Source organism: Vanessa atalanta, chromosome 27, assembly GCF_905147765.1.
Source record: "Vanessa atalanta chromosome 27, ilVanAtal1.2, whole genome shotgun sequence".
NCBI lineage: Eukaryota > Metazoa > Arthropoda > Insecta > Lepidoptera > Nymphalidae > Vanessa > Vanessa atalanta.
Window position 1 is genome coordinate 3986004 of NC_061897.1, and position 27427 is coordinate 4013430.

The 27427-nt window shown below is 33.5% G+C and overlaps 1 protein-coding gene across 2 annotated transcripts in view; it reads left to right on the forward strand.

Annotated features, from left to right (window-relative positions):
- The first annotated feature begins 1849 nt into the window (after positions 1-1849).
- LOC125074455 (histidine decarboxylase) overlaps positions 1850-27427 on the forward strand; it is a 32129-nt gene continuing 6551 nt past the window's right edge. Inside the window, exons 1-14 of one of the 2 annotated variants that reach the window (XM_047685830.1) lie at positions 1850-1913; positions 8272-8327; positions 13154-13326; positions 13605-13718; positions 13873-13995; positions 14634-14802; positions 15750-15859; positions 20101-20240; positions 20851-20940; positions 21705-21775; positions 22785-22804; positions 23464-23562; positions 23944-24022; positions 24508-24672. In XM_047685830.1, coding sequence (XP_047541786.1) covers positions 8300-8327; positions 13154-13326; positions 13605-13718; positions 13873-13995; positions 14634-14802; positions 15750-15859; positions 20101-20240; positions 20851-20940; positions 21705-21775; positions 22785-22804; positions 23464-23562; positions 23944-24022; positions 24508-24672 — 1381 coding nt within the window. In that variant the 5' untranslated portion in view covers positions 1850-1913; positions 8272-8299. The remainder of the gene's footprint in view (positions 1914-8271; positions 8328-13153; positions 13327-13604; positions 13719-13872; positions 13996-14633; positions 14803-15749; positions 15860-20100; positions 20241-20850; positions 20941-21704; positions 21776-22784; positions 22805-23463; positions 23563-23943; positions 24023-24507; positions 24673-27427) is intronic. The other variant, XM_047685829.1, reaches the window with a different exon arrangement.

Sequence of the window (27427 nt, forward strand, 5' to 3'; positions counted from 1 at the left end):
ATTCCTTACATGAATGCATCACCAAGTTTGGGAGCTAAGATGTTATGTCCCTAGGGCCTGTAGTTACAATGGCTAACTCGCCCTTTAAGCCAGAAGACATCAATACAAAGCATTGCTGTTATTCGGTCAAATATTTAATGAGTTGGTGGTTCCTACCAAGTCTGGCTTGCAGATAACCCAATTGGTGTAGATTTAGAGTGGTGTACATTTTATAATATATAAATTTATGTCACAAGAGAACAGAAGTTCAATATTGTTTCGAAACAAATGAGGATTTATTTTCTCGTAAACCCTGAAAGTAATATTTCACATCTGATTGAGACGCTTAAAATTTTCCAAATGGTCAAATTAATTTAAACGCAAAACAAATAGGTACATATTATATACATACATAAAGTCGTCTTGTAAATCCGTCTGAACAATCTATTTGATTAATTTAAAATTCAAAACTAAACTTCAAAATTAAACTTTCTAAATTAAAAAAAAATGGGCCCAAAACTTATATGTATAGTCAGAATAATTGACAAAAAAAAAGAAGTTAAATAATATGAAGGCCGTTAACGAGATTCCATGTGTATCGATGTACATACAATAATAAAATAATATTAAGATAACGATCGGTTGAAGTTTATCCGGAAAATCTATTAAAAGTATTTACTAGTAACGTTTTCTGCTTTGTATATTCCGCGGCGGTTAGTCATGAGCGGAGCGTAATAAAAATAAAACAGTTCATATACGGGAACGACGGATATACGCGCTCAACCCAGCCAAGTTCTAAGAATCAGTCTAAAAGTAAGAATTTCTTGTGAGAAAAATACAATATTAATTAATTGGACTGACACTGAGCTTAAACCTATGCCCTAACAGAATGCAGCCTTCTATGCCTTATTCTATTAAATGTAAACTTAAAAAAGTATTCTAAGACAAACTTTTCATGATTTAAAGTATGACGTTATTCAACACCGTGTACCGTAAACGTCGTATATGAAAGACATGTACTCTTACGGCGCCAATAAACATTGGCGCAGTAAGAGATTTTAACATTCCTTACGCCAATATCAAAAATGTATCACCAATCTTAGGATCTGAGATGATATCTCTTGTCCTTGTTGTCCCTTGTGATTTTAGTTACACTGGTTGAAACACCCTTTAAACTGGAACACAATAATACTAAGTATTGCTATTTGGCGGTAGAAAGCCCTAACACCAAGTAATGTAAATCTATTTACTAAAAACGCTCGCCCTTTGGAACTCAAGTAAAGTTATTTCTTTACTTGCAATCAAAAAGGCGCCTCTTACGACTCAGGAGAGGAGTATCGTATATATATGTTTTATTCGACAATTTATGAAATGGATGATTTTTTAATAATAATAATAATTTTTCAAAAAGTATATGGTCAAGTTTCCAGTCAAGTCTTAAAGTTTTAATTTATCGCAGTAATCTCTGCTCTGTTTGAATAGCACACATTATTTTACTGAATGAATCAAGAAATTCTTACAAATTAATTTTAGTACGTAATGTATTATATTACTTCATCATTATTTACAGAACTTGGCCTCCATTTCAATTACAATTATTTTTACGGTGAAGTCGAAAATTACATATTCTTAACATTGAACTAAGTTAAGATTTACACATTTATGTCTTCGTCAGGGTAAGAGTCTACTTAAAAGAAGTATGTTTAAATTTCGTCGCTCTGCAAAATCGCTTCCGCTTATGCACAAACGTATCACCCGATAAATCTACCGACCAGTCGACCAATCGGTCGAACTATACGCGACATCTTCACCCCCTATAAAAGGCATCCAATAGCACGCCACCAACCAGTGTTACACGGACGCTCTTAATAAAACAATTATAAAAAAAATATAGTTTATCTTTGTGTGGTTTGACCGTATCGTGAATTTTATAGGTGAGTATGTGTAGCGCCTTTTTTGGTTTTTTGTTTTTTTTCTTTGAGTTACTACATCGGTAATATTTATTTTTAAATATATAAACTCTTCTTACAAAAAAAAAAAAAATATATCTATATCTAAATTTAGTTAATTTTGAATTTTAAAAAAATCAATATAAAAAATTTTTTGATATCTTAACTTTGAATTATACAATAACATATATTTAATGTTGTATTAGATATATATCTTTGAAAAAAAAAAACATTTTTAAGAACATGCTTTAAATACGAAATTTCTTGTCTATTTGTCTGAAGCCAATCGTGAATGTGGAATTAATTAAAGGTTATCATAAACCTTCAACATGTTAAATTACAACTCCGTGGGACAAGAGGAAATCGATTAAAGAGATCTTGCACGATTTTACAAAAGCGATACAATAAAAATTGCAAGCTAAATTCTATAATAATAATAATAGCTTATAAAATTCTTAGTCTAATTTGTTAAAAAAATTAAAGCCGTTGCAGTCGCTGTAGCTGCTTAAATACTCACTTTTTGCTCAGCACAGATAATAAAAATAATTATCATTTGCGAGACTAGGTTTCGATGACTACGTATCTAATGATGGTCCGTTATCATTACATACGAAAATGGTTACAAAAGACCTTTCTAAGAAACCGGTCCACATTTCTGGTGCCCCAAAAGCTGGCACTCACTCAGTTCAAAGACTTAGCTAAGCGCTAGCAAAAGACTGAGAGGTCTTTGTAATAGTATCAGTATCCTGGGTACAATTTAACGGGACAATCTCTTGGGGACTTTATAGTTTATTTGATTTTAGATGATTTTTCAGTGTAATAAATTCAAAATTATGTAAAGTTGCGTATTTTACTTGGTTGTAAGGCTCTGTGCCCATTTTTGTGTTTCCGTTTGAAGTGTGAGTAACCCAGTGTAATTGGCACAAGACATAACATCTTAGCTCCAAAGTTTGATGAATTTAGTTAATATTTACAAGTCTATGTCTATGTGCGGTATGTCTTTGGACGGTAGTGACTTACCATCACGTGACCATTTGCCTACCTATGCTATTAAAAAAGTATAATTAATACCTAAGAATTGATCTATCAACTACTAAAGTAATTTTTAAAATCTGATTAACAGTTCAGGACATAAGTTCAGGCGCGTTTAAACAAAAAAAAAAAACTTTTTATATAAGTTATTTTTGCCTCTGCGGTTTCCTGGTGGATTTTATGAATACAAGAATGAATACATACTCGATGTTATTGTATATAGTAGTTTTTTAATAGTGAAAAAATTAAATCATTAGATACGTAGTTCATGGTCTACAAACTGCCAAATCTTTCCTCAATATAAAGATACCAAGTCACTGTTTACGGACAAATATGTCAATTTCTTTATCACCGAATATTGTTGGCGGTAAAACCAACAGGAAATATTTACTTGAACTGTAAATACAGATTGAAAATATTTGCAGTACTTCCCGGAAAATAAACGAACGTCTTAATTTTTTTTTTATCTTGAAATATAGTCAAATCAAATCAAATAGATTCAGAAATCATATTCCCTTTAGAAGCATAACGATAACTTATAATAACAATAGAGCCTTTTACTTCCGAAACTTACACTTTACAAACGTTTACAAAGGAATTACGTTAAAAGTAAATATTTCTACTAAATAATGTCTCTTAATTCGGTATGCCTTACGGCAAAGGCCTCCTCCAATTCTTTCCATTGCTGCCTGTCTGCTGCTGCTCTGGTCCAAAAGGGTCCTAGGGTCAATTTTAGTTCATCTTCCCATCTTCTAACTTTGCGACCTCTACTCCTAAAAAATATATCAAATAACGATAACTTATTGATTGTCAAATCAAACACTACCACCGGTTCGGAAATAAATACCGAGAGGTCTATTAATAATTTAGTTTAATATACATTGAATTTATTTCTTGAGGATTTAGTTTAAAAAAAAATACTAAACTAATGGGATAGTGAAAGGAATATAAATACTGGTTTAGTTTAAATTCTTATATAAGTTAAGCCGGCAAAAGCTTTAGGGTAGAGTGTAGAAACAGCCGCTTTTAGGCACCAGATGATAAGGTGCGCCAAAATATAAAAGAGAATTTCAAAAGATCTTTTCAGAAGATATTCTCAAAATTAAATGACGGTCTTAAAGGTTCTAGATAGTGTCTAAAGATAAATCATTTAAGCATGCTGGTCTAATGTGCTGAGGAGCTGAAAAACTGAGGTTCTATCTTGATAAGTGTCTACAGCTGGTATAGTGTTGTGTTAAGGAAAAGGGTTTTGGTTGTGACGCAATATCCTTGGTTTCGAAAAGAAGTTTCGTAGATATACCTACATTTATATTTCATGAGCCAAGACAAAAACATTACATTTATTTATTTCCACCAACACACGTTATTGGTGGAAATAAATAAATTTTATTAAAATAGGCTTTTACAAGAACTTCTAAATTGACATTTTAAAATGATTATATCATTATATTATAAATACGAAAGTCTGTTACCTCTTCGCGCTTAAACTGAACTAATTCAGATGAAATTTGGCATGGAGTTAGTTTGAGTCCCGGGGAAGGGCGTAGGTTTGGAATCCATCCCTCCAGGGAGCAAAAGAGGGGGTGACGATTTTTGTCCTATAGGTAATGTTTTATAAATTAAGCGCGGATAAAGCCACACGTTCAGCTAGTATTAAATATAACGTTGCCATCGTAGATTTTGTTGAAAACGGTGACGAGCTAATAGCACCATATGGAGATGTGAGTTAAGTAGAATTAAATTTATATTTATGCTGACTTTAAGTCACCGAATCCTGACTCGACGATTTTTTATCATCTACCGACAAAACCCGACAGACGCTAACATTTCAGTGCATTTAAATTAAATCTCTTGATTCGGTTTAACGGTGATGATTAACAACTGTGTGAATAGAATCAAAATCTTCTATATGAACCAATTAATTCATGACGACTCATGACATGACAGGACAAGGTCCATGAGGTCCTTCGTATCGAAGTCGAACCATTCAAGCAGAAATAGCAAATTATATTATGGATAAATTAGTAAAAATATTTCTTCCAGTAAAGATAGCAAGTATTCATTGACGATGCACAGCAGATTGCTATCATTAGAAATTGTCAAATCTGTTATTTCTTTTACTCGCTTTGGGTCCACTCACCATATATTCTACGACGAAGTGCCTTATTGTTGTGTTCCGGCTTAAAGGGTGAGTGAGCCAGCGTAACTGGCGCGAGGGACGTAATTAACATCTTAGTTATCAATGTTGATTAGCGACGTTAGAATTGGTTACAAGTTTTTACATCTATAAGCTAAATTAACAGGAAGCGATTTGCCTGATGGCTAAATAATTTTTTTTTTTTTTTATTTAATTCATTCATTGATTTAGAGTGTGCATATATTGTCTTATAATATTGATGAATTAAATACGTCAATGTTAATGATTTTTTTTCAATATAAAATTAAATTATAATTAATTACACCTAGATAGTTCTAAGATGTCACTGCAAAAAATTAAAAAAAAAAACACAAAAACTATTCTTAGTCGGGATGACGTTCACCGCACAAGAAAATTCACTGAAACTTGAAGTTGAACTCGGAATCATCGGTATTCAACCTGGAAAAAAATCACTTAACAAAAAAAAAAAAACATCTTTGGTATAATGTTTAGACGTCAAACGAGACAAATCGATCGCTTCCAAGCTGTAAAAAAACACGAGATTGAAATAGTTCAAGTTCAATAAACACGAAATGAGTATTTTTTAAATTGTCTTCCCGCCATACGTCATAATCTATCTTTTGTGATATTGTCTTTGCTTTTGACGTATTTCTTTATTTACTCTAAGATATTTACTTTATACAAGAACCTACTTCTTAAACTTATTTATAATAACTGTTATAATATAAATGTTATTGGTGGCAGTCGGCGATTCAAAAAAGGAATTCAGAGACGTTCGATTTTATTTTCACATGTGTGTGTAATTCTGTATACGTCAAATAGTATGATGTATCTAAACGGGTAAATTTAAAAATAGAATTATTTAAATGAATACAAGCTCTATCTAATATAAAATATTTTTAAAAATCATTTATTTTTTCCGTTTGAAACAATGAAACGGACAATTTCAGTCGGCAAATCAAAAATGGAATTCAGACGTTCGATTTTTTTTACATATGTGTGTCATTGTGTATACGTGATCGTATCGATTGATCTGATTGGTTGATTTAATTGTATTTAATTAATACAACCATGCTATTTCATTGGTGGAAAAGAGTAAAGATATCTATTCGGTTGTTGTCGGTATAATCTACTTTCAAAACCAGTTATTGTTCTTTTTTTAAATAGGTTCGAATTTTTTAGGTATAAATTGCTTGTATTTGGGATTTAAGCTCGTTTCAAACCAAATTTCATCAAATTCGGCCTTTGAGTCGTGAAAGCGTAATAGTCAGAGTTTTCGTATTTTTAATATATATAGATGCTTGTTGCGTGCTCTAATACAGTTTATTTAATGAAACATTTGGTCACTAAGAAATATCGATATGACATTAATTAAATAAAATTAACGAACATATAAAATTTAGACGAATCCTTAATAATGTCAATCAAAATTAATTTGTTAATTTGTCAAATTAATACACGTCATCGATGGTACAGATAAGGTACTTACAACTAACCCCCAAAACTCGCGGGCGGGAACTATTATTGAGTTTTTTTTTTTTTTAAATACATTTAGACAACCTGACACAAGGAACTTTAAAGGTAAGCCTAAGGGAATATTAGATTTTTTTTTATTGAAACTTCAATCGTGAACTTTCAAGGTCAAATTTGAGTGTAACGTGTAACGGTTCTGGTGAAAACTCATTTTATATTAACACATCAATTTTTTTTAAGTATATGATTTAATTATTAAATATTGTACCAACAAACCCTTTGTCGTTAAACATTGAATTTCGGTTCCACCATTATTGACACACACACACAGTTTAATAATCCCTTAAGCCAAAGAAGCCCCACAACTGCACTGGCGTGCGCTAAATTAGTATTGATTGAAGACGAGGGGCGATAAATTACGAAATATTATGTAGGCTACAGGTATGATTTGATACTCTTGACTCTAAACAGGAAAATATAAAAGATAGATAAAATTATCTAATATATAAAAAATCAAAATCATTTATTTGCAGTCGAAAATAAAACGGACAATGGCAGATCCAGATAACGTTCGATTTCTCTTTAAATATGTGTGTTAGTGTGATCGATCGATCTGATTGGTTAATTTTATTGATTAATCTAGATACCTATGTCATTTCATTGGTGGAAATAGTGACTACTGAATTTCTATTTAATTTTATTGACGGTACAATTTATATTAAAAGCGGTAGGTGTTTTATTCTTAATGTAATCATATAAATTACTCAAAAGTGCTTTGATAATATTGAAAAATCCTTTTCAAAATACATGATATGTCATTTTAAAGGTACCGTTGATAATCTGTGGATTTGGAATCCAATTTGGAAGTTAAATGATACAATTTGGACACCATTTGCAGTTATTTACTTAAATTAAATTATAAATATACATAAAATAAAAATTATAAATATACTTTTTTATTTGGAAATTGTTTCTTTAAGAAACTATTTCTTGTTCTGATTCTCTTCCTACGAATGCCATGACGGCTTGGTTTATTATTACATGCCCGGGATTGTTCCTGTAATCTTCTGTTAAGATTCATGTTTTATGACCACTGAGTTATATCAAAATTAAGCTTTAGTAAGAGTAGTGGTAAAATTCTGAGTGTATTTCGCCGGTTCTTCTCAGGTCAGGGTATTTTCTTTCTAAATGATAAGCTACTTATCAGATAAACAGGGAGATCTAATTTGAGTAGACATAATGACGCTCCTTACATAACATTAATTATAAACATGTGTGTTAAAAACTTTTGTTACAGCCTGAGTGAGCTCACAAAGACAGCCACCAGCAGCGCGATTCTTTAAGAACTCACTTCGAATCTCACTCGTGAAATGTTGACAATCGTTTATTCTATAAGCTTTATAATTATTATAATCAAATTTTTTTATCACATTCTGACATTTCACTCTCGAGTTCTGTGGTGAGGTTCGAGTTTCTTGTTACAGAATAGTCATACTATATACTATATATACGTTATAACTTATTTCGAATAAGTATTATATGATTTTTATTAAACATGCTGTGTTATCGAATTAGGACAACCGTGTCCGGTAATGATGTGTGTATAGTTTTGATAAATAAATAAATAAATATACACATATAACTACCACCAGAAATATTAAATATAATTTTTTGTTCCAGAATCAGTTAAGAAGGATACGAGCGCATCATGGATCACACAGAATTTCGCGTAAAAGGTAAATCTATTTTATATATTCAGATATATATTTTAAATCGAGATAACATTTTTATATTATTTACTAGTTGTCGCCCGTGGCTTCGCTCGTTTTAGGAGGATGGTTGTCATATGTTTGGCAAAAGAGTAGCCTATTTCTTTCCTTGGAGTTCAAGTTTGCTTCATACAAATTTTCATCAAAATCGGTTCATTTGTTTGATAGTGAAAGAGCGACAGACAGACAGACAGAGTTACTTTCTTTATAATATTAGTATAGATTAGCTTCCACCTGCGACTTTGCTTTTGAAGGGAGGGTGTTAGGGATAATAGGTATTCATTTGCTATTCCGGAATAGAATCTATCCCATTCAGCTCCGTTCACCCGTTCTGGTGTGATTGAGTAAAAACATCCATATCTCAAACTTTCGCTTTTTTAATTTTATTAACAAAATGTAGGACGTAGACATAAAGTCCTGGCTTCGCTCGGGTAAAATAAATAAAACTAAACGAATACGGTTTATCTTTTGTTTTTAATATAACATAACATTTTTACATACGTCGATATATTTATTTATTACTAGCTGTTTAAATTAAAAAAAAGTTATTGTTGTAGCATCAGTTGTTTCTTATTACATCAGCTTTCTGCCAGTGAAAGTCCCGTCAAAATCGGTCCAGCCGTTCCAGAGATTAGCCGGTAGTACAAACAGACAGAAGGACAAAAATTTAAAAAAAATGTTATTTTGGTATATGTACCGTGTATATGCATTTAGTAAAAAGCGGTTATTTTAATATTACAAACAGGCACTCCAATTTTATTATATGGATGCGTTTCCATCGAGTCTACCTTACTGTACGAAATTATTATTTGTAACACACTTTCTGAACGCACCCGTTAGCGTCAAACATGGCCGCCCGTCGAACTTCATGTCATTGAATTTCATGGATTTAATAATGATACGAATTTTGCGGATATAAGTTATCGATTAGAAAATCATTATTTCGACGATCGAAAGATCTATATTTGTGGATATATTTCGATCGGGTATTGGTATAAATAAATATATATAATAATGTCAAATGATATAGACTTTAAATGATTTTTATTTTATCAATATCCGCGATACGTCATTTTTGAAAATCGAACATCATTCGAGAAACTATAACACGTAGTATTGGAATAATAAAGGTTGTCCACTTTCCAAACGACCTAAGCCTATAATAAAAAAAAAAACACAACATTTTAACCTTGGAACAATAAATACTTCATCTATATTCAGGCGACGTACGAATAATGCAGTTTTATGAAATTACAAGATAATTATTTAAATAGCATATGTTTAATGTATAATTATTATGGAATTCTTGTTATAATTCAATGGTCAATGTTAATTTGTATGTATATCTATGTACATACCCTAGGCGTTAATTACCCTCCCGACGTGAACGGTGTCCTAGGTCGAGGACTTTACAGGAAGCCTTGGTGCTCCTAGAATGTTATTATTAAGGGGACGCTAAGGTTCAAATAGTAAAAAACTAAATGTGCGTGGACGATAGAAGTGTTAACTTAAACTAATTTAAGTTGAACTATTTAATATTTAAATTGCTTAATTCAGAAAAGCTTAGGTTATTAGTAAAATTTGATGTATATTAATATGATAATTTAAGAGAAGTTTATTTATTAATAAAATATTTAATTGATTATATATTTTATTCTTAGTTACAATTCTTGAATATGTACATTAGAATTTTGTGTATGTACAGTCAGTAAGAAAACCTTCTTCAGTTTTAAAATTCATTCCTTTATCAAGTCATAAACTCTTAGTACATTTTGAAACTAATGCATTAAACAGAAAACTGCAAATAAAATTAAACTTACATAGTATGATAACAAGGTTCAAAATAGTGTACATTGCGACGCAATATGTCATACTCAATCGGTAAAGCAGATTATCGCGCATACTGAGCACACGAAAAGACCTTAAGGTGACGAACCTTTTCTTACCCCGACTGTACATTAATAGTATCATTATGGGAAGCAGGGAAGCCTGACAGACTGGCGCCGTAACGCGTTACGTAACGAAGTTATCGCTTACAAAAAATACAACATCAACCAAGTGACCAAGAGCTAAAGTCAGTTAAAACAAAACACAACACTTCCGCCATAACTAAGATAAATATTTTAATTTTCGTAATTGTCGTAATTATATAATTCGTATCGTCAATTAGTAAACTACTTACTGTCAGGTGGCTCATTTGACAGTTTTGAAATATGCGTCTTCCCCATAGACATTAGCGATGAAAGATTTTTTTTTCATTTTAAAGGTAGGCAAACAAGGCAAAGGCTGGTGGTCACTACTGCCCATACCTATCGGTACTGTAAGAAATATTCCTCATGTCGTTAATGTGTCAACCTCAGCAGATGTGAAGTCCCTTTTGCTGAACTTACTCTTCAAACCGGAACACGACAGTACTAAGTATTGCTGTTAGCTGGGGGGGGGGGAGGGGGAATGGGCTTACACAAAGTGTAGTTTTATTATTACAATATATAAATTGATGTCACGAGAGAACAAAGTTCAATATTGTTTCGAAGCAAATAAGGATCTGTATTCTCGTAAACGCAAATAAACACCCCCCATAAAAAGGCTTATGGGATATAGTAAACGATTGAACATAGGGAGCAGAACATCAATACACGCAATATTAACTTATAAATTGAATTCTATGAACAATCAATGAAGCGTTTATTTAGACAAATCTCTTTAGTATTTTTATTTATTTTCATTGATGTAGATAAGGCTGCATATCCAGAGGTCTTGGGTTGAAATCCTGATTTGGTAGATTTTTCAAAAGCTGTTTAGTTTAAAGTCGGTTCTGAGGGATTTATTTCAGTTTCGGAAAACACGTTAAACGCGCTTTGTGGTTGATCTCTCTTCGGTTGTGTCGAATTGCTGTGTCATTGGGCTTTCATTGTTCAATGAAGGATTTGGGCTCAACTGTATCTGGTAACTCAAAACAGTTTTTTAATGTTAAACAGGTTAAAGCGATATCAATCATATACAGAGTGTTCGAAATTTGAAAAGTGAAATCAAAATCAAAAACAAGTTTTCTTAGGATAACTTTTTTTTTAATTTGTAATATGCCTATGACAAATTTTATGTGCTATGGTTGCACATTACAATGGCTTGTGTCAATTATTCTGTGTAGCTTGAAGGGTGAGTGAGCCAGTGTAACTACAGGCACAAGGGAAATGACATCTTAGTTCCCAAGGTTGGTGGCGCATCGGCGAAGGAATGGTTAATATTTCTTACAGCGCCATTGTCTGTGGGCGAAGGTGGCCACTTACTATCAAGTTGCTCACAACCGATATCATAAAAAAAACTACCAACCACCGTTTTACGTAACATACGTACAGAGTTTCGTAAACTCCATTCTTAGCGGATGTCTACACCCTATACGGGACCTGCCAAATTTTAAGTTTGTGGTGTTATAGTTTCTTGATTAATAAGTGGTATTTTGCTTATATATATATTCTTAATCTATATATATATATAGATTAAGAAAATAGATATATTGAGAATGCTCCTTTTTGAATCAGTTAAAAGACTTTGTACTTAATTTGAAATGAATTCTTTTAAAAGTAATTAAAATTTAAATCAATATACTTTTTTCTAGTACTATCTTTGTTCTTTGTGATTCACCAAGATCGCGTTCAGCATTGTTTCATTCGTTTGTAAGTCTACAATTAGATTTGTAGAGTACAACTTGATTGAATTTGCCATAGACTTACAAACATTTTACTTATAGAAAAGACATTACGATATTTAAAGTCAAAAATTTAATTGATTTATGTGATTTAATTTGTAATTGAAATTTACGTCGAGCCTTAAAGATTTAATTTAATTTAAAATTTTATTATATAATATTTAAACGTTAAGGTTTAAAAAGTAACATAAGAGATAACATTCTATTTTGATAAAATTAATAAATGTAATATTTGAATGATAATTAATTTATCGATTGTTTTTACGAAATAAATACTAAAAAAGTGCATTAATCGATTTGTTTTAGTTATTTTTATTTCTAATTATTATTTGGTAATAATAAATAAATAAATGATAAATATATTTATAAGTATATACATAAGTATATATTATACCTCATTCATCATTTCTTTCATTGTTAAATATCAATACATTGTTGTGCCTTGTTCTGATATAAGCAGAGATCGAATCTGTGACTCTACATAAATTACAGAGTGACTTATTTGATTACATGTCACCGGAGGATTAAATGTAAAAAAAAAAAAATTGTTGGTACTTCTAACAGTGTCAGTGTCTATGGAAAACGGCTACTAACCACCAAGTCTTATTTACTGCTAGCCGCTCAAAAATCCTTCGTTTCAAACATACTTGTTGCACCTAGCTTTTTTAATGCAATTTCTAAAGGCGAGAATATTTGCTTTACAAGCTTTTCAACATAGGGCGGTATTGATCTTTATTTAAAAAAAAATATATGCTTTGTTGTAAAAAAAATTATTCACGCATAGACAGTAGATGTGTATATGGTACAAGAAACTCGCAACTCATCGCAGATCACGACCGTGAAACGTTAGAAAGTGATGACGAAATTCTATATTGGCTTTATCTATAAAATCTACAGTTATTATAATGATTATATATGAAGGATAAATACATATGTAAAAAAAAAAAAAACAAAATATCGTAAGGCGTTTTCCAATATTACACAAATGAGCCACGAAGTGGAATACTTTAGGAAGAAAACGCACATATAAAGAAATATCAAATATAATCTTGAATGTGTGTTCTATATTTAAAATAAAATGTTACAGCAAAAGAAATGGTGGATTACATAGCAGATTATCTCGAAAACATCAGAGATCATCGCGTGTATCCTGGAGTCCAACCAGGATACCTCCACAAGCGGCTGCCCACTGAAGCGCCGCAACTGCCTGAGAAATGGGATGACATATTCAAGGATGTGGAGGATCATATTATGCCTGGGGTAAACATAAATTAACTCATAGTTTTGTTGTGATCATTTTGAGTACAATCAAGTAAAGTACAGTGATCGTCTGAATTTTTATTCAGTACAGAAACATCACCGTTGATTCACAAACATTAATCTTACACAATCAGCCAAAAAATTTGATTTTTTTCTTTAAAAGTCGTTACTTTTGATACTATTATAAATAAATAAAAACACAACTGTCATTCTATTTTTAAATGTTTCGTGGGTAACATAATTAAATTAATAATAAGTATTTCTTATCTCATCAATAGATCGTCCACTGGCAGAGTCCCCACATGCACGCGTACTTCCCAGCGCTTACCTCCTACCCCTCCATAATGGGAGAAATGCTATCTAGTGCGTTAAATGTTCTGTGTTTTACTTGGGTAAGTTAGCTTTGATTTTTATTTTAATGTTTTACTGTGACATAAATAATCCCACAGGTGGGCAAAAATTTATCTTTACAAAATTACAATTTTGCCGAACAAATATTTTTCTATCATCTACAATCATTGAGTTAATTTTGGACTACTAATTCAGGCGTCATCTCCAGCTGGGACTGAACTGGAGACCATAGCTATGAACTGGCTCGGCAAGCTGCTGGGTCTTCCCGAATGTTTCCTAAACGAGAAGAACGATAGTCCTGGAGGTGGAGTAATTCAAGTAAGTTTGGATATTCCGATATAAGTGAATTATAATTTACTAGGTAATGTTCTAAAATTGAAATTATAAGAAAATAAATGGTCGATTCAAATGTATATATAACTGATATATATTAACTATAGCTAAATACATATGAATATTGTGGATTTTGTTTTTACATTTCTATTACTATGGTTCAGAGTTTAAGCTTAATTCAGAGTTGCATTTATTCCAAATATATTCATCAATAACTATAAGACAACTTTACCAGCAACACGTACCAATATTTCAATTTTGGTAACAAAAATCAAATGATATTTAATTTAAAAAAAACCACACACACACACACACAGTTTTTACTTGCTCATGTGCACACATTCACATATTATAAAGTCAATTTGGTGTAAAGCACGAGGGAAATGGATATGCTGAAAACCTTGCTTAAAACTTTATAATACTGAGCTGATTCCTTTCACCTCACACCAGTAGTTTTGTAGTGTGAGACAATAAATACAGTTTATTTCCTTTATGAATTACGTCACAAGCGATATAAATCTCGATTTAGAAGAAATTGAACAACACGAATATTCTTTATAAATGCAGCCTAATCATCTTATCCTGTGAAATCTTAAACATCATATAAAATTGGTCTAATATAGACAACAGCAAGCGAAGCAACATTGGTAAGTTTGCTGGCTGCAAGAACTCGAGCCCTCATGGAGTTGGCGAGTCTGAACCCTGACCTGCAATCATCGGAGCTGCTGGGACATTTGATATGTTACTGTTCTGACCAAGCCCATTCTTCAGTTGAAAAGGCTGGTTTAATTGGTGAGTATCTGAGATGAACTGAAAGCCAGTTCGTGGTAGCTGATCCATGATTTTGATGATTCGCAAGTCAAAGTCATTAGTTTGTCAGTAGTTTAATAGTAATCCATCTAATTCATAGAGATTAACGCCATGTTCAGTCAGAGTAAGAAAACCTTAATTCCTTTATCAAGTCCTGAACTGTTAGCATATTTTGAAACTAAAGCATTAAACAGAAAACTGCACATAAAATTAAACTTACATAGTATGATAACTAGGTTCAAAATAGTGTACATTGTAAGCAGATTATCGCGCATACTGAGCACACGAAAATAGACCTTAAGGTAACGAACCTTTTCTTACTGTACACTGAGTTTTATATACAGCGTGTTTTCGATATGTAAATGGAATAGTAACATCTCGTCTTTCATTATTGGATAGCTCATCACATCTTGCTTTAATGTAGATTTTTCCCGATGTTTCCTCTTATCATCGATATAAACAAATAAGTTGGTCGACTTTACTGCCTTCTTTGTTATGAATGATCTATGTTAGGTTCCAAGAAATGTGTAGATTTTTTAACTTTGCCGTCTCATAAATTCAAATCATTTGTAAAAAATGCATTGGTAAAGAAGTTATATTATTCGATACATGATTATATAGATGATAAAAAAGCGTGGAGTTAATGCCTGTTGACTTCCAAGCAGGATATATAACATACATATACAATTGTATTTAACAAACATGAATGTAGTTTTAGATGTTGAAAAAGAGTAACTACTGAGTTTCTTGCCGGTTCTTCTCGATAGAATCTACATTCCGAAACGGTGGTAGCTTTACTTAATATAGTTTTTTAAATGACGATTCAAAAGTGCCTGTAAAAGCCTACTTGAATAAAGTATATTTTGATTTGATTTGTAAAATGTTATAATAAATGTTATGAGTGTGATTTAGTAAACTATTTTATTTAGGTCTGGTAAGGATGCGCTACATCGAGTCTGATGAAAATCAATGTATGCGTGGCGCGAAGCTTGAAGAAGCTATCCTCAACGATAAGGCCAAGGGATTGGTGCCGTTCTGGGTAAGTGATATACCTATAGTGGCTAGCTTATAAACTTGTTGGTCCTGAGATATTGATTTCAACTCCCAGCTTGGGTAAATTAAAAAGTTAAATGGTATTTTGGTTCGAAAATTCTCAGTCCAGAGTTTGGAAGTTGAGAGTGTACAAGTCATCACCATCACATTTCATAATCTATCTTTTAGAGAGCATCTATATCTGCTTGAAGTAGAGCGATATCAGATGGTGATTTTATGGGTCTATATATTTTGAGATGAAAATTTTTTGAAACGTCATTATGCTTAAATTTTTTGCCACCTGATGGTAAGTGGTCAACATTGACCATAGACATTGGTACCGTAAAAAAATATATCATTCCCTTTATCGCTAATGCACCACTAACATGTTGAAGATATCATTGATACTACATATCACTGCTTGGCTGTAGACCATATGATAAGTGATAACCTAGCCAGACGGGCTTGAAAATAATATATTTAAATTATTTATACTTTATTTAATTGAAGAAATAAAATAAACTACTAATAATTAATTCAGTGTTCCATAAATAAGACGACAACTCAACGACAAATCTCCCCAGCTACTTGTTTATAAGCTTAAACAAATTGGTCCCCGAGCGCACGAAACAGATGCTGTTTAAAAATACCCTGGAAATTGCAATTTACGTTATTATTTTATAATGAAGCTCCAGGGAAATGTTTATTCAAATGCTTTTAATAGAATGATTGAAATATTCTTTGATATCTCGATGTAATTGAAATCGATTGAAGCCTTTAAGATATTATTCTGTAACGCTTTAATTCTAACCGGTATCAAATCTTAGAATGTCAAAGCTGACAACTCGTTGAAAAAAAATATGGCCGAAAGTTCGCCACTAATCACACGCACACTAGTAAAATAGTTTGACGTTTGGCGAGTGTTAAGCGTAGCTGTCCGCACACCAAGATAACAAGGTTGACTCGTTGATTTAGTTCTTTCGTAGAGCGACATTGTATCTAGATATAAAATAATCTCAAAGTTGAATTCTGTTTTCTTATTTGGGTAAATTATCTTCGAAATAATACACATTTAATTTGTGAAATTATGGACACTAAATCTTGTTTTTCAATTTAATACTTTTTTTTTGTTTGTCTCGTTGGTCTAGTGGCTGGATAGAACAAACAGATCCAGAGGTTCTAGGGTCGAACCCCGTTCAACGTTATTGGGTTTTTCGGTCGAAAAATTCTCGGTAACAGTCTCGAAGTGTGTCCATACCCTTGCCTCGGAAAACATGTAAAGCCGTTTTCCCGCTCCTGTACTCTTTCCGGTCGTGCCTTTGCCTTGGATTTGATTATGACAATGAGTGCTTGCGTACACACTTGTGGTTTATTAATATGTCCTGCGTAGTTGGCTGGTCTCTTTTGAGATTGGCCGCTGTCACCGCGTCGGTCAGAATGACATCATCATAATTTAGTTTTAATTTAATAAATAAAAAAAAAATACTGATTGTCAATAACAAAAACAGTCATTTGACAGAACACTAATATTGACGTTTGTATTAAGTTTTTTTTTTTTTTTAATTTTAAACTGAGAATGCACCGTTAATAATTCCAATAAAATAAATTATTTTAAACTATTTAAGGATGTATGTAAAGTCGAATCCGCAGTACATCTATTTATTTTTTTGAGGTTAATTTTCGTGTCGTGTTAATGCAGAATCATTTCTTGTTAGATTTTTTAACTTTTAATGAAAAAAATATATCGTTTTATTTAATGATTTACGATTTTTACTAAAACGAATACGCAATTTTACTTTTGTAGTACAAGTTGAGGCAATCAAATCATTTTATTTCCATTAAGGTGGTACCATTAAGCTACTTGAAATGAAAATATGACTGAATCTATTATATTACGTCGTTATATAGTCATATATTGGCATTTACTTGTCCAAAATGGTGGTCGTACTGAGTTGAAGCTGTTCACAGAACGCTACTGAAACGTCAAACGTTAACCAAGAATATCTCCATAACGATATCGGTAACAGCGGTTATTTTTTCGTGAAAATTTGTATGAACTTTCTGTAAATCATTTTATTTTTCGTGCATTGACTACGGTACACATATACTATTATTATTTTAGTTTGATTTCGTCAACTTCCGGTACGAATACCACGGAGTTAAATATGGCTTTTATTCTCAATTATGGCTATTATTCGAAACATCGGCTAAGGCCCTTTTTTCCAGTCGATGCAGCGTAATCTATTTTATTATATATTCAAAATTTATGGAAAGTTAGACAAGTAGATATATTTTGCATACATCCTTAATCCTTGCTCACTTTGTTATTTTACAAAAACAACATTTACAGCCTGTAAATTTCCCACTGCTGGGCTAAGGTCTCAACTTTTGAGGATAAAGTTTGCATATTCCACCACGCTGCTCTAATGCGGGTTGGCGGATACACATATATCCGAATTTCGTTGAAATTAGACACATGCAGGTTTCCTCGAGCACGAGATGAATTATAAACACAAATTAATCACATGAAAATTCAGTGCTCTGGGTTTGAATCCGCAATCATCGGTTAAGATGCGCCTCCACCAATTCACGAGTAAAATTCTTTATTTTAAAAAAAAAGTCACAAACTGCATATCGTTCTCATGATACGGAACTTCATTACTTGATAATTACTTGCACGATCGCTTGAGATGCTATTAATTTAAGTATGTACTAAGCAGACAATCTTTGGACTAATAGCGTATAAGATGACTAGATGTTCCTATTCCATTAAAATATTACTGTTAATCAGCTTTGTGCCGTATCTTGCTAAGTCTTTGAACACTGATATAAAGTTTCGGATATATTTTATTTATGTAAAGAATCATAGTGGTCTTATATATTAATAACGTAAGCCAATTTTTGTCCCAGAGATTATGGGAAGATAGCTGCGTAAGATTTTAAATTAACATGGCTTTATTTACTACTAGAAGTATTTAATACGGGATATTTACCACGTCCTGCGTAGTTGTCCTGCGTAGAATATTTTTATCTTCACTCCTTTCAAGAACAATAATATAAAAAATCGCTAATCGATACGGTGACTTCGTCTGTAAAACACGGGATCGAGTGTACGTAGCAAGCGTACGAGAAAGGAGGTCTTATATGGACACTTCTAATGCCGTCAACTTCAGTCTCGTGAACGAAGATAATATCGAAATATCGAGCACCACCAAACAAAATAAAAAACATGGTATTGAATACTTGTAAGATAGCTGCATATAATAAAATCGGTCTCTTTTAGAGAGCGTTGCTACGGCTGTATAAGAAAAAAAGTTAAAAACATAAACAAAATTGAGCTAATAAGTTCATATAAAGTTTCATAATTTTGGCGCCAAATATAGATGAGTGACTTGCAGTTTAAAATGAAACGAAGTCAAAACAAAAACTGTCATGGATTTGAAATTCCATATTCAAAAAAAAATCTTTGGAATAATCGCGAAGTTTCGCTCGCGAGTCTATGGTATTCTATAATTGTCTTGAAAGATAGTAATCTATTATCATTGCTTCGTTCTCATTATAGTTACGAGCTTTAGCTAAACGAAAAACTATCGTTTCGTCATCATCAGCCTGAATTATTCCGCTGCTGGCAGTAGGGCTCCCCAAAGGTGCATCGCTGAGTCCATTAATTTAACTATCGTTTCGAAATGTTGAATCTAGAGCAAAACCTTCTCAAACGAAATATCAAAGTCAGCAATGATCGTATCCTTCTAGCCGATCTCTGCTATTATGTTCAAAGAAGATTATATAGATACAGAGTAATATAATCTTTGAGGTTTAAGATATTTATTGTTTCGTAAAGAATATAACATGTTCACTTAAATAATCTTAAAGACATATTTGTAAAACTAAGTTCATACGATTTTTACCTTTTTAGTGTACAAAGCTAGGTTCTTAAAGTCGTAAATGTTATACACAATTAATAGGATAAATAATACAAAGGAAAAAAGTATGAGGGTTTTGTATAGATATAGCATATTTATGTGACAGAATGTTCGAAGACAATTACGTCTTAGCAAATACATCAGTTCCAGAATTCGATGGGACGGCAAATCTAACACAATCAGAATTAGCTCCCAGAGGCTTAACGTACTCAGACGCGGGAGTTTTCTATGAATTAATTAATAGAATACTTTGATTTCACTACATCAGCCCTATAAGGTATCAGTATAGTATTGGAATTAAATCTAATCTTATTTTTCTATGCAGGTTTGCGCCACTTTAGGCACCACTGGTTCGGTTGCGTTCGACAACCTCCGGGAGATAGGCGAGGTCTGTGAGAAGCATTCCGCGTGGTTGCACGTGGATGCTGCATACGCTGGCAGCTGTTTCATCTGCCCGGAATACAGGTGGATAAATAGTGTATCAAATAATATTGTACTCAACGATGAGAGCAGCATTTTCAATATGAACAATTTAATTTATATAATATGTTACTGTAAAAGCTCGAACTACGGTAAATCTTAAGATTTTCCAGTAAAACCTAAGATTTACCAATTCTTAATGGTAAATGCCCAAAATGGTTTGCGATTCAAACTTTTGCCACCATTAAAGTTGAAAAAATCATATCATAACGTGTTATAAAATAATATCCGAAATGAAAATAATTTAAATAGGTTAGGTTAGTATGGTAAAAGTCCGATAAAGTCGTCCCTTTATAATAAATACTTACATTTATCAACTCGTGTCGGTAAATCTTAGGTTTTACTGGAAAATCTTAAGGTTTACCAAATTCGAACTTTTTATATCACCGTAGAATAGTAAGTACCGTTAGATTGTAATCTATCTCGCGAGATTGTAAGGAAAATAAAAAAAAAAATAAGTCAAAATTAAAGTCATGACCTGCTTAAATTAAATCTACTACCGTGGAACCCGGCTCACATCTCACGCACAATTATTTTTTCGAATAACCTTCGAAGTGTATCTTATTGATTTATAAACATATTAAATTTGTATCAGGCACTGGCTGGACGGAGTGGATTTGGCAGATTCGTTTGCATTCAATCCTTCGAAATGGCTCATGGTGAACTTTGATTGTACGGCTATGTGGTGAGTTAATAATCAACTGTGTATTCGTCGTTGTAGCCATTATGCTAAAATCCAGCTGACAAGGTGGGAGTTCCTGTGGTTCTGATTTAACAATCCAGGTCGGAAATAAAAATTCAATACTGGTTATCTGACAAGTAAATCAGTGGCAATAAGATGTGCCTCAATTAGTTTGTGAAGCCATCGCTTGAAGTCGCGTTGCTCGAGTCAGATTCCTTACTGACCGATTTTTAAAGTATAGGAATATAAATTGCATTGTGTTCTCATATAAAGTGGGAATGGCTATACGTGACCGAAATCCGCCAGGAGATCATCATCATGAGATTTTACGTCAAATTTATTTTATCATTGAATCAAATATTTTAATTTCTTCTACTAGTACTAAATAGGGACCATTCATTTATTACGTAAGACTATTTTCGCTAGTTTTTGACCCCCTCCCCCCTAATATAAGAAAAAATAAGAACTGGCAGACACCCTATGTATTACGTAAGAATCTAAAGGAGAAAATGAAAACACGTTTGGTTTATTTTTCAAAGTAACAACTTTTTGAAATGTGTTTATTTGTAATTTAAAAGATTCTAAAGGTACGCATCCGAGCAAACCTCAGCAATCGTGCGGTTTCCCGCATTTTTTCAAATAATTTTAATTTTTTTTGGTTGACCAAATAAAATCGTCTTACGTAAAAATAAGGATGACCCCATATACCCAAATTAGTCCGAATATATTCCGTTTCAGGGTTGTAATGACGATGATTATAATTTCAGGGTTAGAGACAGCACTGCATTGCACAGGACGTTCAACGTAAACCCAATTTATCTACGACATGAGAATTCTGGTAAATATTTTAAATTAATCTAACGTTTCGTTTCGCTAATCACGGCTCAGTCATCTACGAACATCTAAAGAAACAGGAAATATGCGTGTATTTTTTTAAATATTTTTATGCGATAGCTTATATCGTTATCATAATTGTATAAAAATACCTAACACCAAAAAACTAAAATTTAGCAAGGAAAAACATTTTTTTCATCAGCAGTACGATTCAGGAAATGTGAACGGCGTCCATTTTGCTGTGACGTCACAGTCTATAATGAAAATTAACTAGTGAACTGTAGAAGTGTTAGGCTCTGTAATGTTGACATGAATATAGTAGACTGTGACGTCACATTCGATCGGGCCAATAGCGTTGCGTTTCAACTACTTTGAAATTCGTATTTATTTTTGGTACTTTTTAATAATTATTTTTATACACGCATATTCTCTATTGTTAATATATTTTATTGTGCATCAGAAATACATAGGAATATTAGGGCTACAAAAATTAATGTCTTGTACAACGGCTCGACTTGTGGGGAATTAGCTATGTCTTCCAGAAAACCCAATTTGAAAGATTTAAAGAATCACTGACTCTGATATTACAATTTATATTAGTTTCGGGATCAGAGGTCCACTACCAGAGTTGCTACCCTGGATTTAGATAATACGAAAAACAAATTGCGTACATGAGTTTCTTGTATAAATAAAATGATTATAATTTATTATTTTTATTATTATTAAAAAAAAAACATAATGTGGGTAGGTACCCACGTAGGTTTTGCACGTGCACGTGTTGCGTGTTGCATGTGCACGTGGGTCAGTAACTGTGTGAAAATTTCTGATGAAAAATTTTAAATATCAATTTGACAATTCTTCTACTAATATTAAACAAAACAAATCATTTCTTGAATATAGCAACGTTAATAGCTATGTGTATTCTATTATTCTAAAGACTTAAGGGTTTAGATAAGTATCTAAATTAAAACGATGTTGAATCATGTTTATAAGCAGATTTATTTTATTTTCAGGAAAAGCAATCGATTATATGGTGAGTATAATTTTAATATATCTATTAAATTATTTAATCACAAAATTCTAAATTAATAAATGAAAAAAAAAGCAGAGTTAGATAAAGAAAATATATTAAGAATTAATGTATAACTTCTAAATATACAATAGGTCGGATCTCAAGATGCAAATACGAGAAATAAAATTGACATAGAAAGCAACGATGAGGAACACAGGAAACGTAACGGTAGTGTATCAAATAGTGATGAAGGTTACCCACCCAGTGGTGATCTTTATGATGAAAGCGATGAAGAATCGAAATTACACGGATACGATAAGATCTCTGACGGATCTACGGAGAATATACAGTTAGAAAATCCTGATAAGAAGGAGTTCCTTGTATGTTTTATTTATTATAGGTGGAGGGGTTTATTGATTTTGGTAAAGGTATCTTGGAATATGGTGGTGGGCGTGCTTGGTACACAATAAATATCTTGAGCGTAATTAATCTTCTCCGTAGCATCTTCATTATAATTTTATACGATGAATACTATTCTATAAATCTGATGAATCAAATTCTGGTGATAGATTTTACTAACACAAATCGCATCGTGTATTTGGGCGTAAATGGATGTGATACGATCAGCTTCTTCAACTATATATTGCATCTTGTCTAATTTGTTTTTCATCTTATTGCAGCACTGGCAAATCCCTTTGAGTCGTCGTTTCCGAGCTCTGAAACTTTGGTTTGTGTTAAGAAGCTACGGGGTTGTTGGCTTGCAGAAACATATTCGTGAGGTATGCTAATATTGTCTCTATGTTAAAATATTTTACAGAAATGTTATCTACCCCTAGAACTTTGACATACTTGGTAGTAGAGCATTGTGCAAGCTCGTCTGGGTAGGTACACTCATCAGACATTCTACAGCCAAACATTAATTCTTAGTACTGTTGTGTTCTGTTTTGAAAGACAAGAGAGCAAGTGTAATTACAGGAACAAGGGACATAAAATCTTGGTTCAAGGTAAGAAATACCTGCTTGTGATAAACACTGATTAAAGTTTAAATAAACAAACGTATTTGATTTTAATTATTTGAATCAGTTGTGTATTTAAAAAATGCCATTTTCATTACCCAGAGTATATTTATACATATTTTAAGTATTTTCTTTGCATTTCAGAGCGTCCGCTTAGCTCAAAAGTTTGAGGCATTAGTTCTTGCTGATCAGCGTTTTGATATACCACAGCCGAGAAATTTGGGTAAGCTATAGTCATACAATATTTTATTATGGTATGGCACACAGTAATTTTACTTTAATATTTTAATTGTACTCGATCGTCTCGAGTCGAATCTCTGTTTATAACAATACAAATATAACTTACAGCATCTAAAAGTTTTAATTTTGTTTCATTTTAATATATTAAACAGTTTTTATTTCTTTTTAACAGTTAATATATTTGATAATGACAAAAAACTAACTAAAGTATAAAATATTTATCAAAGAATAAAAAGAAAAAAAGGAATTTAGGAGCATGTCCTTACGCAAATAGCATTCGAATAAAAAAAAATGTGGAATATATTTGTTAGAATTAAACGAAGACAATCCATTACGATTTTAACTCGGACAATTATTGAAATGAGAGTACATAAATTAAAAAAAAAATTAAGCATAACGCCAATTTTAATCATTGGAAGAAAATGTTCCTTAACATGAGAGTTCCGTCATCATCACTTTTTTTTACAGGAATGGTGGCATTCCGTCTGAAGGGTGATAATACCCTTACTGAACGCCTGCTCAAAAAGCTTAACGGTCGAGGTTACATTCATGCAGTACCTGCGTGCTTTAAAGGAGTTTATGTTATACGATTCACTGTCACGTCTCAAAGAACTACCAATCAAGATATCCTTGGTAAGAATTGTATAGTTATTTTCATAAATTTATTCCTTCAAATAATAAACCAATAAAATGCTATAATCACTACAAAGTTCTCCTTCTTCTTCTGTCTCTATCTGTCTCTTTAAACGTAATGAACCGAAAACCTACCAAGGTGGACAAAACATTTGGCTAATATTTGGTAGTTACTTTTTCTTTTTTAATTTTTTTTTCTGCTCTATATTGGTATCTATAAATTATCTGCTATAATATCTCTTGTCACTGACTTCTCTATAAATTGATAGAGTTTTTGTATATATCTTATAGTATTAGAGGTGTCAGCTTCAAAAGCGTCTGGACTGACAATTTTGTCTTCGACTACGTCATCGAATTAGTCATATTACAAATGAGTTAAAACTATAAAATATTGACCTTCACGGTTCATATCAACAGGATTAGCAGCTTTTATGTAACCCAAAAAAGTTTTAAATCAAAATAAAAATATTCTCTATTCATATTAGCTATTAAATGTATAGCTACCACCGGTTTGGAAAGAAGATTCTACCGAAAAGTATAAAGTGAGCATGAAGCTCATTGGCAATTCCATCATTTTAATTACAGAGTATGTCAATAATGTACAATTAAATTTGTATATATCCTGCCTCAAAATCGATAAATATTAAGACAATGCTTTTTTGACATCAACTTTACATACAACCTTGTATTAAGTAAGATACTTTTTTTTTTTTTTTTTATTGCCCGGGAGGGCAAATGACTCTGCTCCACCTGATGGTAAGTGGTAGTAGAGTCCAAACGCGACGACGGCTAGTGCAGTTGGGAAAGGTGATCTGCTCTAGCCGCCCCCGCCTTGCCGGCCCGCAAGATGCCTCTTCACGCCTCGCTTGAAGGAACCCAGGTCATAAGAGGAGGGGAATACGTGCGCTGGTAAAGAATTCCATGTTTTGGAAGTGCGACAAAGAAAAGAGTTGCCAAATTTCTTTGTACGCGATGGAATTGATGTCACAGTTAGGCGGTGACATCGAGAACCAGCACGCGTGGACTTGTGAAGGAAAGGGGAAGCAGGAATAAGGGAGAATAGTTCCTCTGAGCACTCGCCGTGACACATTCGATAGAAAGCGCTGAGTGCCGCTATCTCTCGACGCAATTGTAAAGGCTCGAGGGTGTTGGTGACCTTTACATCGCCAATAATGCGAACCGCACGTCGCTGCAACTGATCCAAGGCCTCCAGTAGGTACTTAGCGGAGCCATCCCAGAGGTGCGAGCAATATTCAACGCAGGACCGTACCTGTGTTTTATACAGCAGGAGCAGTTGAGCAGGCGTGAAAAAACGCCGCACCTTGTTCAGGACTCCGAGTTTACGTGAGGCTGTTTTTATAACAGCCTCGATGTGATCCTTTGGATTGAGGTCGCACCGAACGTCGATTCCCAGTATGGCGACTTTGCTATGTATCTCCAGCGTGGTGCCACAGAGGGAAGGAGGAGGGGAAAATGGTGACTTTTTCGCTGTGAGAGCGCACACCTGTGTTTTCTTGGCGTTAAACTCAACAAGATTGTCAGAGCCCCATTTGGCGATGAGTCCTAACGTCCTATCGAGCTCAACAACAAGATCCCTCCGTCTCTCCTCAGTTTCCGCCCGTCCAGCCGCTGCGCGTCCGTGGTATCCCCCGTGCACTGTACTGTCATCTGCATAGCAATGTATGTTCCCGAGAGAGAGCATATCATTGATATGCAGAAGAAAGAGCGTGGGGGATATCACAGACCCCTGGGGAACTCCAGCATTCACTACATGGGATTTTGAAGCGCAACCATCAACTAGAACGCGAAGGCTGCGCTTGTGTAGGAAGCTAGCAATCCAGGTGCAGAGCTGAACCGGCAGACCGTATGCCGGCAGCTTGGAGAGAAGACTTCTGTGCCAGACTCTGTCGAAAGCCTTGGAGATATCGAGGCTGACGGCCAACGACTCTCCATGCTTATCGATAGCTTCACCCCAGAGGTGTGTTACGTACGCTAGAAGATCACCTGTGGACCGTTTTGGTCGAAACCCGTACTGACGATCATTAATTAGACAGTGATCTTCTAGGTAATGGATCAGTTGGTTGTTTAAGATCCGTTCCATCACCTTACAAAGAACTGAGGTGATAGCTATTGGCCGATAATTTGCCGGGTCAGATCGATCCCCTTTTTTGGGAACCGCTTGCACATTAGCTTCTCTCCAAGAATCCGGCACACATCCTGTAGAAAGAGACAGCTGGAACAGGCGCGTTAACACAGGAGACAGCTCCGCTGCACACTTCATCAGCACTATGGCTGGTATTCCATCGGGACCGCTAGCTTTCCGCACATCAAGTGATTGTAGCTCTGCACGTACATCACGTTGCCTGATTTTGATGTCAGGCATCGTGTAGCCACATGAAGGAATTGTTGGTGGCAGCGCACTACAATCATTGATTACGGAATTATCCGCAAAGAGTTTTGCCAGAAGATCAGCTTTCTCCTGCGGACTGTGAGCTAGCGATCCGTCCGGATACCTGAGCGGTGGCAGCGAAGGTTGACAGAAATTGCTTTGCACAGATTTGGTCAGACGCCAGAAGCTACGGGAGCCTCTAGGATGTGAAATAAGGTCATGGCCAAACCGCGCAATGCGCTGTGCATCCGCTCTTGTGTATGCCTTCCTACAAGACTTGGAAGTTTTATTGTAGGTTGCTTTCAGTGAGTCAATGTTAGATGCCCCACTAACGCAGCCATTGATCCACGCGCGATATGCCGCCTG